This window comes from Microcaecilia unicolor, chromosome 14 (genome assembly GCF_901765095.1).
Source record: "Microcaecilia unicolor chromosome 14, aMicUni1.1, whole genome shotgun sequence".
NCBI classification, from domain to species: domain Eukaryota; kingdom Metazoa; phylum Chordata; class Amphibia; order Gymnophiona; family Siphonopidae; genus Microcaecilia; species Microcaecilia unicolor.
The window spans coordinates 10,571,623-10,587,981 of record NC_044044.1 but is presented as its reverse complement, the minus strand read 5'-3'; the positions used below and the strand labels follow the sequence as shown (position 1 = coordinate 10,587,981).

Here is a 16,359-nt window from a genome sequence, read left to right as displayed (position 1 = left end):
AGTCAGGAGGTTTGGATGGACATAGAAAAGGCAGGGGGGAGATATCAGAGAATCAGGCTGGGAAGGTTATATCCATGCAGATGATGTTCAGTTGATAATGTCAATGGAATATATTTGTGACGATGTACTGAAAATTATCTCCAAGGGATTGGAAAGAATTATGAGCTGGTTTAGATCTCATGGTTTGGTGGTGAACAAGGATAAGACAATTACTGAGAATTGGTAGGAAAGGGGATATTACTACCCCTTTATATCCTAGAGTCAATAGTGTTATGATTTCCTCTAAATTACAGAGTATAAGATCATTAATGAATATCATAAGCATGGTACCTGGCTTCCACTTCAAGAGCCTTAGCTTCGAAGAAAACTTTAATTGTGTTTCTAAAGACAGCATATTGCATGCCCCTGGGGAAATGCTATATGACAAAAGTTTTGAAGATCCTGAAAAATTCTGCCACCTTTATTTGATCAAGAAATATGGCCTCAGGGAGGGGGCGTTCCATGATGGCGGATGGGCTGGCAGACGCTCAACATCGATGCTGACTTTCCTTAGGTGAACGATTACTACGGAAATTTTCCTAAAATGCCTCATACCAAAAGGAAAGGGGTAGTAAAGGGCTTACCGGTGAAAAATCCCGAAACTGCCCTGGTGCAGACGACGATGGAGAGGTTTGCCGCCAGCACTCCACGACGGACCGGCTTGAGTTTCCCCGCAGTGGAAGACGAGGGTGGAGCGTCTTTTCCACGGGGAGTTGAGACCTCACTATCCTCGCCGGAAATTAATCCCCCGCCTTGCCCAGCAGGCCTCAGAAGTGGGTTAGGCCTTCTAGAAACGTCTGGAGATGGCGAAACAGAAGACTTAATCACCGGAACCCACGACGAGGCCCTGGGACAACAACAAAACAAAGTGGAGCTTAAGACCCCCGAGGCGATAACTTTGGAAACTATCTGGGCAGCGATACAAACGTTAACTTCTGTGGTAACCCCAATCGTGAGTAAACTAGACTTGGTAACTTCTGCGTTGGATACCTTCAAAAAAGAATCTGAAAAGACTAATATAATTGTTCAACAGGACTTAATGACTTTGAAAGAGAAATCTGATATGCTTATTAAGGATAAGATGGCAATTCATCGAAAGATAGAATACTTTGAAAACTATAATAGACGTTTAAATTTAAGATTTTTGAATTTCCCTGTTTCCTCTGAAACTAATGTGAAGGATCTGTTCAAAAAATTTCTTATGGAAAATCTTCTATACTCCCCAGAGTTGATTCCCCCAATTAATAAAATATATTACCTACCAGATTTGAAAAGGGGAGAAAAATTGAAGACTCCAGGAGATTTACAAAATCTAACAGCCTTCTTAGAACAATCAACCACTGAAATTCTAACTAGAAAGACTATGCTTGTTTCATTAGTTTTTGAACAGGATGTGAATGCCATATTGAAAATGTACTTTAGAAACTCAACTAAAATGTTTCTTGGAGAAAAAATATGGATATATCCAGATGTGGTGAAAACCACACAAGATAGAAGAAAAGCTTTTTTAGCTTATAGAGAAGAAACTCGATTGCTTGGGGCAAGATTTATTTTGTCATATCCTTGTAAATGCATGATAAATTATTTAGACAAAAAATATGTGTTCTTTGAACCAGAACAACTGAAAGTCTTTTTAGAGATGAAAAAAATAACCAGATAATTTCCGAATAATGAAAAGATCAGGATTAATATTAAAAAGTGTGGAAGCTAACCAGGCCATATTCATTTAAAAATTTGTTTTCCACATGTTTGTTCCATCACTTATGCTTAGCCCCCTCTTTTCCTTTTGTTGGTGGTCTAGGAAAGAAGTTAAAATATTATGTTCTTTTTATCTCCCTTAGAGTATGAGGGGAGAGTTAAAACTTTGTTTCCTGTTAAAAATTATATATGTTCTGTTTTTCCTGAACAAGATTCAATGCTTGTATAAAATGTTGAAATTATAAATAAAAAAAAAAAAAAAAAAAGAAATATAATCACTGAGTAATAATTTAAATTTATAATACAGTGCAGTTAAGTATCTGAGTACTAATTATTCTGTTCAAAATTCCTCTCTCATAAGCCTTACACATCTTGGTTCAAGTCCCGTGTCCCCACACTTTTGAACTGAACCCTTATCTAGGCTTCATCTCTCCATTTCCCTATTCTTAGGGTGAACTGCCCAGCAGCTCTACCTCCTGCTTTGACCAATGTCAATCCCTTTCCATCTCTCCCTCCACCACCCAACTCAGCTGCCTACAACTTTCAGTTTCCCTAGCTCACTCTCTCTCTATCCCCCACCCCTAAGCTTATCCATCAGCATTCTCCTGCCTCTTTCCAATTTTGCTCACTCTCCCCCAAGCAGCAAAATCACCAGTGTTTTTTTTCTCTGTTCCCCCTTTCTCTGTAGCTATTTCTCTTTCTCTGCTCCTTACTTCCCCAGCAAGACCCCCCCCCCCCCCCCCCCCCCCTCCCCCCCCCCCCCAAGCTTTCTCTCTCCTACCCCCTTGCCTATCTCTCTCTCTCTGGTTTCATCATTATTGCTCCTTTTCCCATTCTGGCCACTTATGCTAACTCTGCAGCCTCCTCTCTCCAGACCCGAGGAGAGTGATGCAGAATGAACAGAATGATGCAAGGCAAATGCAGAATTCCCCCATGCGTAAGTGTAGGAAAAGATGGTATGCAACAATGTGTAGGTTTGGATTGGAGAAACAGCAAGGGATGAAGAAAAGATTGAATGACTTTCTAAAATCACTCACCAGAGCCAGGCCTGATGCTGTTCCTGGAGGATGAGCGAAACAGGAAACTGTTGGGTTTCTGGACTGTGCCACCTTCTTTGCAAGACAGCATCTGTACTGACAAATTCTGGGAAGGAAGCAGATCTACAAACACAAGAACAATTGCTTTCATCTTTATGCATAACCTTACAGATACATTTAGATTTATACACAATACACAAAAAAATGCCAAATGAAAGATCTAAAAAGGTCTTGAAAAAGACCGTTCAGTGAGTGATCCGTCTGCCGCTGTGTACTGCACCAACGATAAAAAGCTTTATCGTTGGTGCAGTACGCAGCGGCAGACGGATCACTCACTGAACGGTCTTTTTCAAGACCTTTTTAGATCTTTCATTTGGCATTTTTTTGTGCGCATGGAGATTTTGAGATTATAACCATTGATAATCTCTATTCGTTGTTTCACCTCAGTGCATCAGACTCCTGATGTAGGCCGTCTGGCCGAAACACAACGTTGTGTCGAGTCATTTTCTATGTACAATTGTTTTATTATTATTTGTTTCAAATAAATTAAACGTCATATATTTTAATTTTACCTTGGTTTCAGTCTTTGGATAGCCTGGCTCACACTCCCACCTTTTTTTTATTTTCATTTTACGCCCCGTGGGATCTACTGAGTTCTCCACGTACGTGGATTCTCTCTAGTTCCCAGACAAAACCATATTAAGCTAGTATCACTTTACATGTTTTTCTTTTGCTTATTCATTAATCTTTATTTGCTTCTTTGAAGTAGCTAACATAGCAACCGCACTATGAGCCTAATCTTACACAGAACAGATCAGAATTGAGAAGTATATAGGTCATTTTAATAACTGCAGGAGTGAAGATGTATTTTCTGGAATTTGCAGCAGAAGTCACTTTATAAATATGCACACTGAACCTCCCCCCCTCTTCAAACCGCCCCCCCCCCCCCCCCCCACCAGTATCCATGTGGTATCATCGGATTTGGAAAGTGGTTATTTCACAACTTCCTCATGTAGCTGTCCATTTTACAAAACATATAAGTGCCACCAACTAAGTAGCAAGGTTGCAATTTTAACTTGGTTTCCTTTTTGAGGTGGGTGTAAACTACATGGGATTCGGGAGAAAGGCTCCCTTAATCCTCTGTGTAAAGCCCTGGTCAAAATAAACACTTTTTCAAAATCTATGTGTACCTTTGGCTTAGTGTAAAACCTGATGTGGAATTTATCCCCATACACGTGTACACGATTCTCTTTGTAAAATGGGGAATACATGTGTAGATTTTAGTTCCACTCAAACCATGCCACCTTGAAATCTCTGTGTTATGTGGCTCCCCACATGTAAATAGCAGCTGTCTGAAACTGGTGTTTACATGTGTATGTGATATACTCATGCAAATGTCACTATTTACACATGGATATGTTTCTATGGTCTATGTTTTCTACTTGTCATTTTTACTCCTTAGTTTTATTTTATCCTGCAGTTCATCCCAATGAAGTTCTTTTGGAGAAAAAAGGTTAACTTATTTAGGATTATATAGCAGTACACGGTACACAGTATCAGATCATACAAATTCAGATACTACTGTAACTGCCTGGCTTCCCTTACCCACCTGTCTGATGTGATGACATGACTATAGAGGCAGCACTTCTACTGCTCACTGGAAGGTCCAAATTCTATAGTAAGATAAGACAGTCAGCATTGCAGTGGAAACAACTTATTCGTTTCTGCAACATCTCTCCCTATATTCCTTTTCTGATTCTTAGCAGGGATTTTCAATAAGATTTCTCTCCTGACTTTCCTCTGAGATTCTCTCCTACAAAGACCTTTCCCCATCCAGCTCTCATCAGGGACTTCCCATTCCAAGACCTCTCTCCTGACCTTTTCATTTGGCTCATCAAGAATTCTTCCACTGTACATGCCTCCCCTAGTACATTCCTATCCAGAACGTAGAGATACTTCCCCTGAAAGGCCTCTCCTGACTGCATCTCATCTGGCTTTGCTCAAAGATTCCCCACCCAGGCCTCTCTCCTGATCTACCTTATCTGGTTTTCATCAGGGACTCCCCCCTATGAGAACTATTCTCCCCGTTTTAAATCTTGTGTACTTCTCTTACCTGATTTTTCTGCTTTTGGGATACAAAGCTGCTGTTCTCACATGGTCCACTAGAGAGAGACAAATGATCACTCTGAATTAAGGTTCATATCAAAGTCACCAGCTTGATCAGTGGTGGTCATTATTTTTCCAGTTTGGGCCACTTAAGTTTTTGGACAATGAACAAGCCCAGATTATAGCTAGCAAAGTAGCTCCAATCATGCAGCCAAGGTTGGCTGCTCAGGCAAACTCAAGAGCAACTCAACTAAAACGAAATCTGCTCCCCTATCCCACCCTTTCCCCTCCCTTATCTCCTCTCACCCACATATTGTCTTACCCAAATCACATTCCCCCCTCCAACTCAAAACCTGCCAGTCTCCACCAACCCGTCCTCACCTTCAACCCTCCAAGTCAACTCTTCAGTAAGTTACATATACATAGTAACATAGTAACATAGTAGATGACGGCAGAAAAAGACCTGCACGGTCCATCTAGTCTGCCCACGATAAACTCATGTGTATACCTTACCTTGATTTGTACCTGTCTTTTTCAGGGCACAGACCATATAAGTCTGTGCAGCAGTATTTCCCGCCTCCCATCACCGGCTCCGGCACAGACCCCGTATAAGTCTGCCCTCCCCCATCCTAGCCTCTCAACCACCAACCCCTCTTCCCCCCGCCACCCAATTTCAGCTAAGCTTCTGTGGATCCATTCCTTCTGCACAGGATTCCTTTATGCCTGTCCCACGCATGCTTGAATTCCATTACCGTTTTCATCTCCACCACCTCCCGCGGGAGGGCATTCCAAGCGTTCACCACCCTCTCCGTGAAGAAATACTTCCTGACATCTTTCCTGAGTCTGCCCCCCTTCAATCTCATTTCATGTCCTCTCGTTCTACCGCTTTCCCCTCTCCGGAAAAGATTCGTTTGCGGATTAATACCTTTCAAATATTTGAACGTCTGTATCATATCACCCCTGTTCCTCCTTTCCTCCAGAGTATACATGTTCAGGTCAGCAAGTCTCTCTTCATACGTCTTGGAACGCAACTCCCATACCATCTCTTCTCCTTTTCTTCACAGGTTTGTTGCTGGCACCACTTCTGGAACAGCTGGTTCTATGTTCTGGCATCTCTCAGCAATTTTTAGCTATGCAGTGCTAAAACCCCTGTACTATTCTCAGTCCCGTGATAAGTGTACATAGAAGCATTGCCATACTGGGATAGAACAAAGCTTCATCAAACCCAGCTGTGGCCCATCTAGGTCATAAGTACCTGGTAATCTCAAAACAGTAAAGCAGATTTCATGCTGTTTATCCCAAAAATAAGCAGTGAATTTTTTCAAGTCCACCTTAATAATGTTTTATGGACTTTTCTTTTAGGAACTTGTTCAAACCTTTTACAACAGTTTTTGGCAACAGGTTCCAGATCTTAATTACACGTTAAGATATATATTTTTATAGCTATGTATCTGCATTGAGCCTGCCATGAGTGGGAAAGTGCGGGGTACAAATGTGACAAAAAAATATATATATATATCTATATATATCCAATTTGTTCTATAGACCTCTAGCCTATCACCCCCTCAGCCATCTCTTCTCTAAGCTGAAAAGCCCTGGTTTCTTTAGCCTTTCCTCACAGATAAGTCATTCCAACCCCTTTTACCATCTTGACTGCCCTTCTCTGTACTTTTTCTAATTCTAATTTGGGCACATGGCTCAATCTCACTGAGAACTGCGGGATTCTGGAAGAAAAGCCAAAACAGCTGTTCTGTAGATGGCACTGGCAGCAAGCCTTCTGAGAAAGGAGAGGAGGAAAGGAGATATGATTTTAGCTCAGGCCTTTCTCAGTAGTTCAAGGCAAGTTACACTGAGATGCAGTAAGAGTTTTCTTACTCCCAGAGAGCTTACAAGTTTGTACTTGAGGCAACCGAGCATTAAGTGACCTGCCCAAGATTATAAGCAGCAGGATTCAAACTTGGCTTCTCTGGTTCTCAGCCCAATGCTCTTACTACTAGACTAGCCATCCACAGAAGGGTGTGAATTTGGAGAGCAGTGGGTCTAAAGAGCTGCATGTAGGATTGATGGTGCTGCTATTGGCTCCTGGACTTTACAGTGAAAACACCATCTGCATGTCACAAATAGACTTGTAGCAGTCTCTGGAAGGGTTGACCACAGTCAAGTGCATACAATGAACAGCTCTTAGATATCTCTTGCATGCATTATACACCTCCAGAGATTCAATGGGATCACTCTCAAAGAAAGAGATAAGCTAGCCTCACCCTTGTTGCTGGGGAAACAGAATAAAATCTTCCACCCACACCTTGAGACTAAATTCCCCCAAATTCTACGAACCCTGTTGGTAAGGTTTCTCACATGCTGTACTGCTTACTTCTTAGCTGTGGTACTTAGTGACTGGGAACTAGTTGCAGTACCCTTGGGTGTCAATTTCAGCCAACTGGAAAAAAAGAAACACAAATTTAAAGTGCCAAAGACCTGTCAAAATGTAAAATCAGAACAACATGAAAAAAAAAAGGAGAAGTGTTGTCACCACTTCTTTTCTCTCCTCAGAATGCAAATACAACACATGCACTTCTCTCTTTACCTAGACATGTGCCAATAATGCAAGCAATACCTTCCGGCATGGTATCCTAATCCCTTCAACCTCACACATGGCAACATTAACAACAACAATAAATGGTCCTATTCTGCATAGCAAAAGCAAGTAGCATTTTGTGAACAACTCTCCGAGGCACAGCAGGTTGAAACTGCTCCACTCCACCTTCTCTATTCGAAAAGTAACATAAGCAACATATGGCACATTCCACTACAGGACCTAACATTTCCTATATGAAAGTTCCGCCATTTCAGCACACCCCCGTCACACCCATGTTATCACTACAGATCTCCCCGTCTGCTTACCTCTCCTTTTTCTCTAGCGGTTGGCTCCTTAGTGCCTGCTGCTGCCGTTCACGCTCCTGCCAAATTTGCAGAGTCTCTGGCCGTCGTCTTTCCTCATTCCCAGTCCCTAGTTCCTCACGAGCGGAGCCTACTGTGGTGATCGGTCTGATAAAATACAGCAATACTGAAAGCACGTTGGCAAAACGAGGAATGCTCACTATGGCTTCACTTAAAACAAAGCTTAAATATAGTGCTGAATTAGAATGTAGAGATATTACCTGCTGAGTTTACAAAACATAAAAAGAACACTAAAGGAAGTTTTTTGAAAGCAGGGTTAATGCATGCTGAATAAGGGCATGTATTAAATGTTAAATCATCATATTGGAGCATCCCCAAATAAAGGGGATAGAAGGAAGACTTAATTATTATGAAGTACTATCTACACAAGTAATATGATTAGAAATCAGACAAAAAACAGGACTAAACAGCAAGACAGAACAATATGGGGGTTTAATTGTTCACCATCCAGTTCCTTACCTGCTGCCTACAGATTTCTCTCCATCTGTTCTCTGTGGTGACAGTGTGTCTGTTTTACTTTTCTCCTAAAATGAATGATAAAGGTTTATCATATGAAATAGCCCAAGTGTTCCTGAACTTGCCAGTATTTCCAGAAATACAAACTCTCAGCTCTTCTACAGTTTCTGCTGTAAGCATGGCAGGGTGTTACATGTACACTCGATCCCATTCCATTAAGGTGTGGAATGACTTCATGCACCTGCAATCTGCCCCATATGGGGGCAGTAATGAAATAAATCATTTCCAACAATACATAAAGGAATAACTCCTGTGGCATCAGAGATCTTATCTCTCACCTCTGACGACACCATCATCTGCAGACCACAGTCTGACTTCACATCATCATCCTCCTCGCCATTAGTGCTGCTATCGATGTAGTCTATCTGCTCTAGGTCACCAGGCCCTGGAAGAACAAAGGTAGCATCCAGTAGGTACCACAGCTCTTGAGGTATTTAGTGGAAAAACTGCACAAAAACTTGTAATTTAAATCTTATCGCCAAATTCTTCCTCCCCATTCAGCTCTCATCAAGGACACTCTACAAAAGCCTCTTCTTACTTCTTCCCATTTTTATTTATTTTTTTTGTTACATTTGTACCCCGCGCTTTCCCACTCATGGCAGGCTCAATGCGGCTTACGTGGGGCAATGGAGGGTCAAGTGACTTGCCCAGAGTCACAAGGAGCTGCCTGTGCCTTAAGTGGGAAGCAAACTCAGTTCCACAGTTCCCCAGGACCAAAGTCCACCACCCTAACCACTAGGCCACTCCTCCACTGTTGCTACTATTTGAGATTCTACATGGAATGTTGCTATTCCACTAGAAGTCGGCCCTTGCAGATCACCAATGTGGCCGCGCAGGCTTCTGCTTCTGTGAGTCTGACGTCCTGCACATACGTGCAGGACGTCAGACTCACAGAAACAGAAGCCTGCGCAGCCTTCTACATGGAATGTTGCTAGTGGAATAGCAACATTCCATGTAGAATCTCCAATAGTAGCAACATTCCATGTAGAATCTCCAATAGTAGCAACCGTATCTCCAATAGCAGCAACATTCCATGTAGAATCTTCAATAGTAGCAACATTCCATGTAGAATCTCCAATAGTAGCAACCGTATCTCCAATAGCAGCAACATTCCATGTAGAATCTTCAATAGTAGCAACATTCCATGTAGAATCTCCAATAGTAGCAACCGTATCTCCAATAGCAGCAACATTCCATGTAGAATCTTCAATAGTAGCAACATTCCATGTAGAATCTCCAATAGTAGCAACCGTATCTCCAATAGCAGCAACATTCCATGTAGAATCTCTAATAGTATCTATTTTATTTTTGTTACATTCGTACCCTGCGCTTTCCCACTCATGGCAGGCTCAATGCGGCTTACATGGGGCAATGGAGGGTTAAGTGACTTGCCCAGAGTCACAAGGAGCTGCCTGTGCCTGAAGTGGGAATCGAACTCAGTTCCTCAGTTCCCCAGGACCAAAGTCCACCACCCTAACCACTAGGCCACTCCTCCACTCCATCTGGCTCATCATACTGGGCCTCCAGCATACTCCATTCCCTTCTCCTCTATACAGAGCCAATATTGCAGGCACCTTCTTATGGCCATGAAAAAGCTATCAATGCCGCTCTTTGGGTTGGCCACAAGCTCCTTCTTAGTACCGAAACATAAGCTCCATTTGCACGCTAAAATAACTGAATACTTGTACTTAAAGTGCATGAATGTTAACATTCACACACAAGTGCTATGTGCACGCTGAGCACTATTCTGCAAGTTGTATGCACAACATGCAGAGTGTGTATTTGCAATGAGATGTATGCATGGGTAGAAGGTCCCACATTTATGTGCTTAACTTAGAGAATACTATAAGCCAGTGGTTCACAAACCTGGCCCTGGAGGTACCCCAGCCAGTCAGTTTTTCAGAATATCCACAATGAACATTCATGAGAAAAATTTGCATGCACTGTCTCCATCTCATGCAAATCATCTCATGAATATTCATTGTGGATATCCCGAAAACCTGATTAACTGGGGTGCCTCCAGGGTCAAGTTTGGGAACCACTGCTATAAGCTACACACTAAAGTGTAACATTTAGGTACATACATTTACACTTATCAGAGATCAGGCATAAGTAATTCAAGTCTAAATGCTGGTGTATAAAAGTCAATTTACGTTTTATTCTATAAAAGAATCTAGGCACTCAGATGCTATTAACAGAATATTGCTTACCACTCGGAATTTCATGTGCATTTTGGAGCACTATACTGAAATTTTCCCTAGGTGTCATACCAACAACTAAAACTATGTCCTTGACTTCCAGTCTGGAGTAGATGGTGGATAGATGTGGGCGAGCGATTCTCCGCACCAACTGCCTTTTTATCCAGGCCAGAAATGCTTTTGAGATATGCTGAAGCCAGTGGAGGGGAAGATCAGCAAAATGACAAAAAACAAATATGCAGCCAAAACAGAATACAAATTCCATTACTAGCAGGAGCCCTCAAACACACTGGTGAGGAGGTGGAGGGTTTAATTAAACAAGAGGATGGCATTGTGGCAGTATTAAAGAAATAAGAGGCGAAAGAGAAAAATTGACAAGCCCTTTGAGAGCCTAGTCTCACAGATGGCTGTGTCAGAGCAGAGAGAGTTGACATTAGAGAACTGGATGGAACCCGAGCATTACATATCCAGGTGCGGGTCCTGAAAGACAGACTAAAGAAACAGAATAATCTTAGTCAGCCTTCTAAGCTTACACTTTAGGGTCCCCAAAGGTGCAGACACCAGGCAATATGTGAGGGAGTTGCTCAGGGAATACTTCCTGGGCTCCTCATGCTCTTCAACCTATGAGGTGGAGAGTACACACAGAGACCTCCAAGCTGTTCCACGTGCCATCACAATGGAGCTTCTTCGTTATGAGAAGAAAGGGCACATATCATAGGCTTCAAGGTGCCAACCAACTGGAGAATAGTGCCCTAAAGGTACAGTTCTTTCCAGATTTGTCTAAGACTGTAAGGAGATGGAAGAAATTGTCAAAGCTGAAAGATTTATTTATTTGTTACATTTGTATCCCACATTTTCCCACCTATTTGCAGGTTCAGAAGTTGGGCTAAAGAGCAGGTATTTGGGATTAGAAAGTTCTTCAATACATCAGATTCGGCCACAAAATTCAGAGCTAATATACAGAGCAACCAGTCGAGCGCAACAAGAGAAGTCAGGAGAGGCGCAGCGTAGAAGGTGTGAAGAACAACCTTCAGTAGACAAGGTCATTTTACTAAGTCAAATAACCCCATGATCAAGAAAGTAGCTCCAGGAGGGACTTCGGAGTAATCAGAGAGACCACAAAACATTATAGAGCAGTTAGAGATGGGTGGAGCTGATTTGAGGGAAGGCCCAGTTTGAAACACAATGGGCCCAATATTCAGTGTGAGTTAACTGCCTGGGAACAGCTGCCAACCGGTTAACTCACGTCTTGGCAGATAACTGGTCATTTTCAGCAGCATTTAACCGTTATCACCGTTGAAAATGCCCAGTTAGCACCGAAAATAAAGCTGGCAATGTTGGGGGCGTTTCAGGGGCGTGACCGATTAAGTTCCAATATTCAGAATTTAATCGGACAGGCTTACCGGTCAAAAAAGGCCACATAAAAAGCAAGCCTATCTGCCTACTAAGCCATGGCTGGTTAAGTCTGAATATTGACTTAACCGGTCATGTGCTAGCCAGCATCGAAAAACCTGGATATTCAATGTCAGTCGCCGGAAAAAGACTGGCATTGAATATCCTAGTTGAATGCCAGAAGCGTGCCGCTGGCTGAATATCAGGGGGAATGTGCTTTATGCTGAACTTTGATATGTGGTAAGGAGGGAGCATAGGTGCAGACATAGAATTGGAGGGGGGGAGGAGCCAGTTGAAGAGATGCCAATGTGTTTTGATAATATGGATGTGTGGGGGGTGTTTGTATGTGCGTGCGTGTGGTGGATCTGGAGTTTAAACAATGGAAGAATAGAGATGGGATGGAAAGAGATGAGGTTTGGATGGATGAATTTTGATACTTCATGTCTTGGGGGGGGGGGGGGGGGGGGGGGAAAGAGTTGAGTCAGGAATCTTCTGGGGGTATAAGGTGTCCTCTACCATAATTTGCTTACACTTCAACATAGTAACATGACTCCTGAAGCAGGCATGTATGCCAAACACGGCTCCATCTTTAGTCCTTGGTAGTGCAGCAAATCCTTTAATATTGGTGCTTTAATATATTCATATTTATTTTATTTGTTGCACTTGTATCCCACATTTTCCCGCATATCTGTAGGCTGAATGTGGCTCACATAGTACCGGACGGCGTTTGACGGCTCTGGTGAGGATAGAGTTTATGTGGTAAAGTCACATTTAGGGAAGCGTGCAGCAGAGGAATTGAGTTATGTGTCCATTACGTATTTTAATTTTGTTGTGTCGCAGAGATCAGGCATTTAGGTTGGATCGGTAGGGTATGCCTTTTTGAATAGGTTAGTTTTTAGTGATTTCTGGAAGTTTAGGTGGTCATGCGTAGTTTTCAAGCCTTTTGGTAATGCGTTCCAGAGTTGTGTGCTTATGTAGGAAAAGCTGGATGCGTAGGTTAATTTGTATTTGAGGCCTTTGCAGCTTGGGTAGTGCAGATTTAGATATGTTCATGCTGATTTTGAGGTGTTTCTAGTTGGTGAGTCGATTAGGTCTGTCATGTACCCAGGGGCTAAGGTCTGTTCCTTGCATCCCGCGTAAATTCTGTTGCAGTAATCTAGTTGGCTGAGTACCATTGATTGTACCAGGTTGCGAAATGTATCCCATGGGAAGAATTGTTTGAGTTTCCACATTGAGTGGAACATTTTCTTTGTTGTGGATGCCACTTGGCTCTCTAGCGTTAAGTTACGGTCTACTGTAACTCCAAGGATTTTCAGGCTGTCTGAGATAGGAAGGGTATAGTCTGAAGTGTTGATAGTTGTGGGGTTGTCCACGCTGTGTTGGGATGAGAGGATGAGACAGTGATTTTTCTTTGTTGAGTTTTAGCTGAAATGCATTTGCCCATGAATCCATGGTGTTTATTTATCCTAGAAAGCCTAATTGTGGATTTTATTGAAAGGCTATTTGTCCATCACTATTCCTTTTTTGAATTTCTGTGTAGGGTTAGGGTATTTTTGGTTGATTATGTTTAAATATGAACCATAGTTGGGACAGAATTAATTGCTTATCTAAAAGTAGGGTAATATAATCAGCAGGAAGTGTCAAAGGAAAGAAATGGGCACGTTTTTCTATTTAGCCTATAAAGTTTATGCTTTTTAATTTGTAGATGGTAAATGAGAGGTCATGGCAAGATTTGGGCAGGAAGTAAAAGCCGACAACTAAGAAAAGTTTATGGACAGGATTTGTAGACTTTTGGGTTAAAGTGAGTAATATATTTTCTTTAGCCTTTTTAAACTGGTATTTGTAGAAATTTCAGCGATCATGATATTGATGCAGGGAAGCTGGTGACATATGTTTCCTCCAAAGACATCTCTTCTGATGGTGCTACAGAGGAGCAAGTAGATGTTTAGAGGCAGAAATGGGGGGAAATGGTGAAATACAATAAACTTGCACGGTTGTTACAAGGTTAGGTAGACACATTTGGTATGACCTGGAGAATAAATTAAATGATAAGGATAATGAGGGTGGATGAACAACAGAAAGATGAGTGGACGCTGCTCTTGGAGGTCTATTGTGCAGAGATGGGTTGAAATCTCAGTATCTAACTTTTCAAAGTTTTTATAAGAGCTCTAAGAACTCAACTTTGACTTTTGGATCAAGCAGAAAGGGGAAGTGCCGGAGATGAAAAAGTTGGGGGAGGGGGTGGGGAAGGCATGGGAAATGTAGTGGGGTTGGGGATAGGGGAGAAAAAAGGAATGTGAAGACCAGACAGTGGGGAATTAAGTTGAGATTATGTCTGTATTACAGTTGTACTGGGTTAGTTATCTGACTTCAATACCAGTGGCTGTTGTAACTGAAATGTGTTTCCTTAACTTTCAATAAAAATTGAATGATTTTGGAAAAAAAGCATTCTAGCCTGAGAGGTAGGAGTTTGAGCCAGAAGTACAAATGCAGGTCTCTCTCTTCTCAGTAGCTTGTGCTAACATCTAGGCCACTAACCAATATCTCAGTGCTGGTCCTAGAATCACAGGCTGGAAGCAGCAGCTGACAACAGAGGCCCTCACCAAAAACCTTAATATGCTGTTTTCAAAACATGAAGGTTTTGAAGCTGCTCATCCACATTTCACTTTTGATATACCACAAACCTAAATGTCCATCTAAGCAGTTTACATAATAAATCACCAAAGGTAGAGAGATCACATGATGCTGTGACAAGCTTGGGACAGGTTTCTGAGCTGTTCTGAAGGCCCTTGTGCCACCCAGCCCCATATAACCCTCTGAACTAGGATTTAACTGAAATAACTGCTTTGCTGACTCTAATAATTTACATGGACTAGGGGTGGGCAATTAACATGATATTAACACGATTAACGTAGGAAATTTTTTTAACACTGCCCCGCCCCTCATCCCCCCCCCCTGCATTTACCTTATCTCCTCTTCAGTCACTGATCGCCACACTGCTGATCCAGAAGACATGCCTTTGCCTCATCCTGCACACCCCCCCCCCCACCCAACGAAACTTCCTAGTGTGCTGCCAGCAAAGGCTTCCGGGTCAGCACTGAACTGAGTCTATTAAGGGACGCGTGGAGACGGAGTGCCATTTTAGTAGCCTGATCTCTGGACTGTCTCAATCTAACCTCCTTGGTCCACATTCTTCCAAGGTAAGGCCTGCATCTACAGGCTGGGAGAAAGGGGGAGGGAACTTCTCTCAAATCTGTGATAGCATATACAGATTGCAGCAGGGCATCTCTAAAGACTATATGTAAAGCTAATGCGGAACACAAGATTGCAGAGTGTCAAACCTGTCTCTGTCACTGCAAGTAAATCAACATAAATCTACAGAACTCTCTCTCCGCACCTACAATATCAGCATGAATAGTCCTCTATGCTGGGTGTACTAAGGTACTAAGTCAGGTTTAGCAATCTGCAAATATTGTCCTCCACTTTCCTTCTAGGTATAAAACCTGACTGGACTGGATGTAGAAAATATCTTAACTAAGAGCTTAACATCAATATTGGGTAAGTATATGAGATGAGAGGGGTATTGCACTGAATCCTTGCTTTCTTTAGGTATCACATTCATAATGACCATCTTCATTGATAGGGAAGACCCTCACTTGAAATTACATTAAATAATTTTGCTAGGGGTACTTCTTTAATTGGTTTGTAAAGTATTGTTCATTATAGCTGCATACCCATCCGCTCCGGGGGGCTTTCCCATTTTTCAAGGTTTTGATAGCTACCTCCACCACTCCCACCTCCCTCTGGGCTTCACCGAATGATATCAGGTGCACCTGGGCCAAAAAGTTAAGTTCTTTATCTGAGAATATAGTTTCCTTTGCATAATAGTCTCAGTAAAACTGGGTGAAAACACTGTCCCATAGCCTCAGCAATGTCAGCTGTTCATTCTGTCTTATCTCTGACCTTTATAACAAAATTATGCCTTTGCATCGCTCATTGGTGCAACTGTACCTCGAATACTATGTGTAATTCTGGTATCTGCATCTCAAAAAGGATATAATGGACTTAGAAAAAGGTACAGAGAAGGGTGACGAAAATGAAAAGGGGGATGGGACGACTTCCCTATTAGGAAAGGCTAAAGCGGCTAGGGCTCTTCAGCTTGAAGAAGAGACGGCTGAGGGGAGATATGACAGAGGTCTATAAAATACTAAGTGGAGTGGAACATGTAGATATGAATCATTTGTTTACGCTTTCCAAAAATACAAGGACAAGGGGGCATGTAATGAAGCTACAAAGTAGTAAATTTAAAACAAAATCAGAGAAAATATTCTTCATTCAGCAAGTAATTAAACTCTGGAATTCATTGCCAGAGAATGTGATAAAAGCTTAACAAGATTTTAAAAGGTGGATCTGGG

General features: G+C 42.1%; 1 protein-coding gene across 2 annotated transcripts in view; it reads right to left on the bottom strand.

Annotated features, from left to right (window-relative positions):
- LRCH4 (leucine rich repeats and calponin homology domain containing 4) overlaps positions 1 to 16,359 on the bottom strand; it is a 134,129-nt gene that overhangs the window by 17,521 nt on the left and 100,249 nt on the right. For both annotated transcript variants that reach the window (XM_030187256.1, XM_030187255.1), the window contains exons 9-15: positions 8,633 to 8,739; positions 8,298 to 8,362; positions 7,782 to 7,925; positions 7,252 to 7,317; positions 4,888 to 4,936; positions 4,384 to 4,447; positions 2,775 to 2,897 (exon numbers count right to left, since the gene is read on the bottom strand). In XM_030187256.1, coding sequence (XP_030043116.1) covers positions 2,775 to 2,897; positions 4,384 to 4,447; positions 4,888 to 4,936; positions 7,252 to 7,317; positions 7,782 to 7,925; positions 8,298 to 8,362; positions 8,633 to 8,739 — 618 coding nt within the window. The remainder of the gene's footprint in view (positions 1 to 2,774; positions 2,898 to 4,383; positions 4,448 to 4,887; positions 4,937 to 7,251; positions 7,318 to 7,781; positions 7,926 to 8,297; positions 8,363 to 8,632; positions 8,740 to 16,359) is intronic.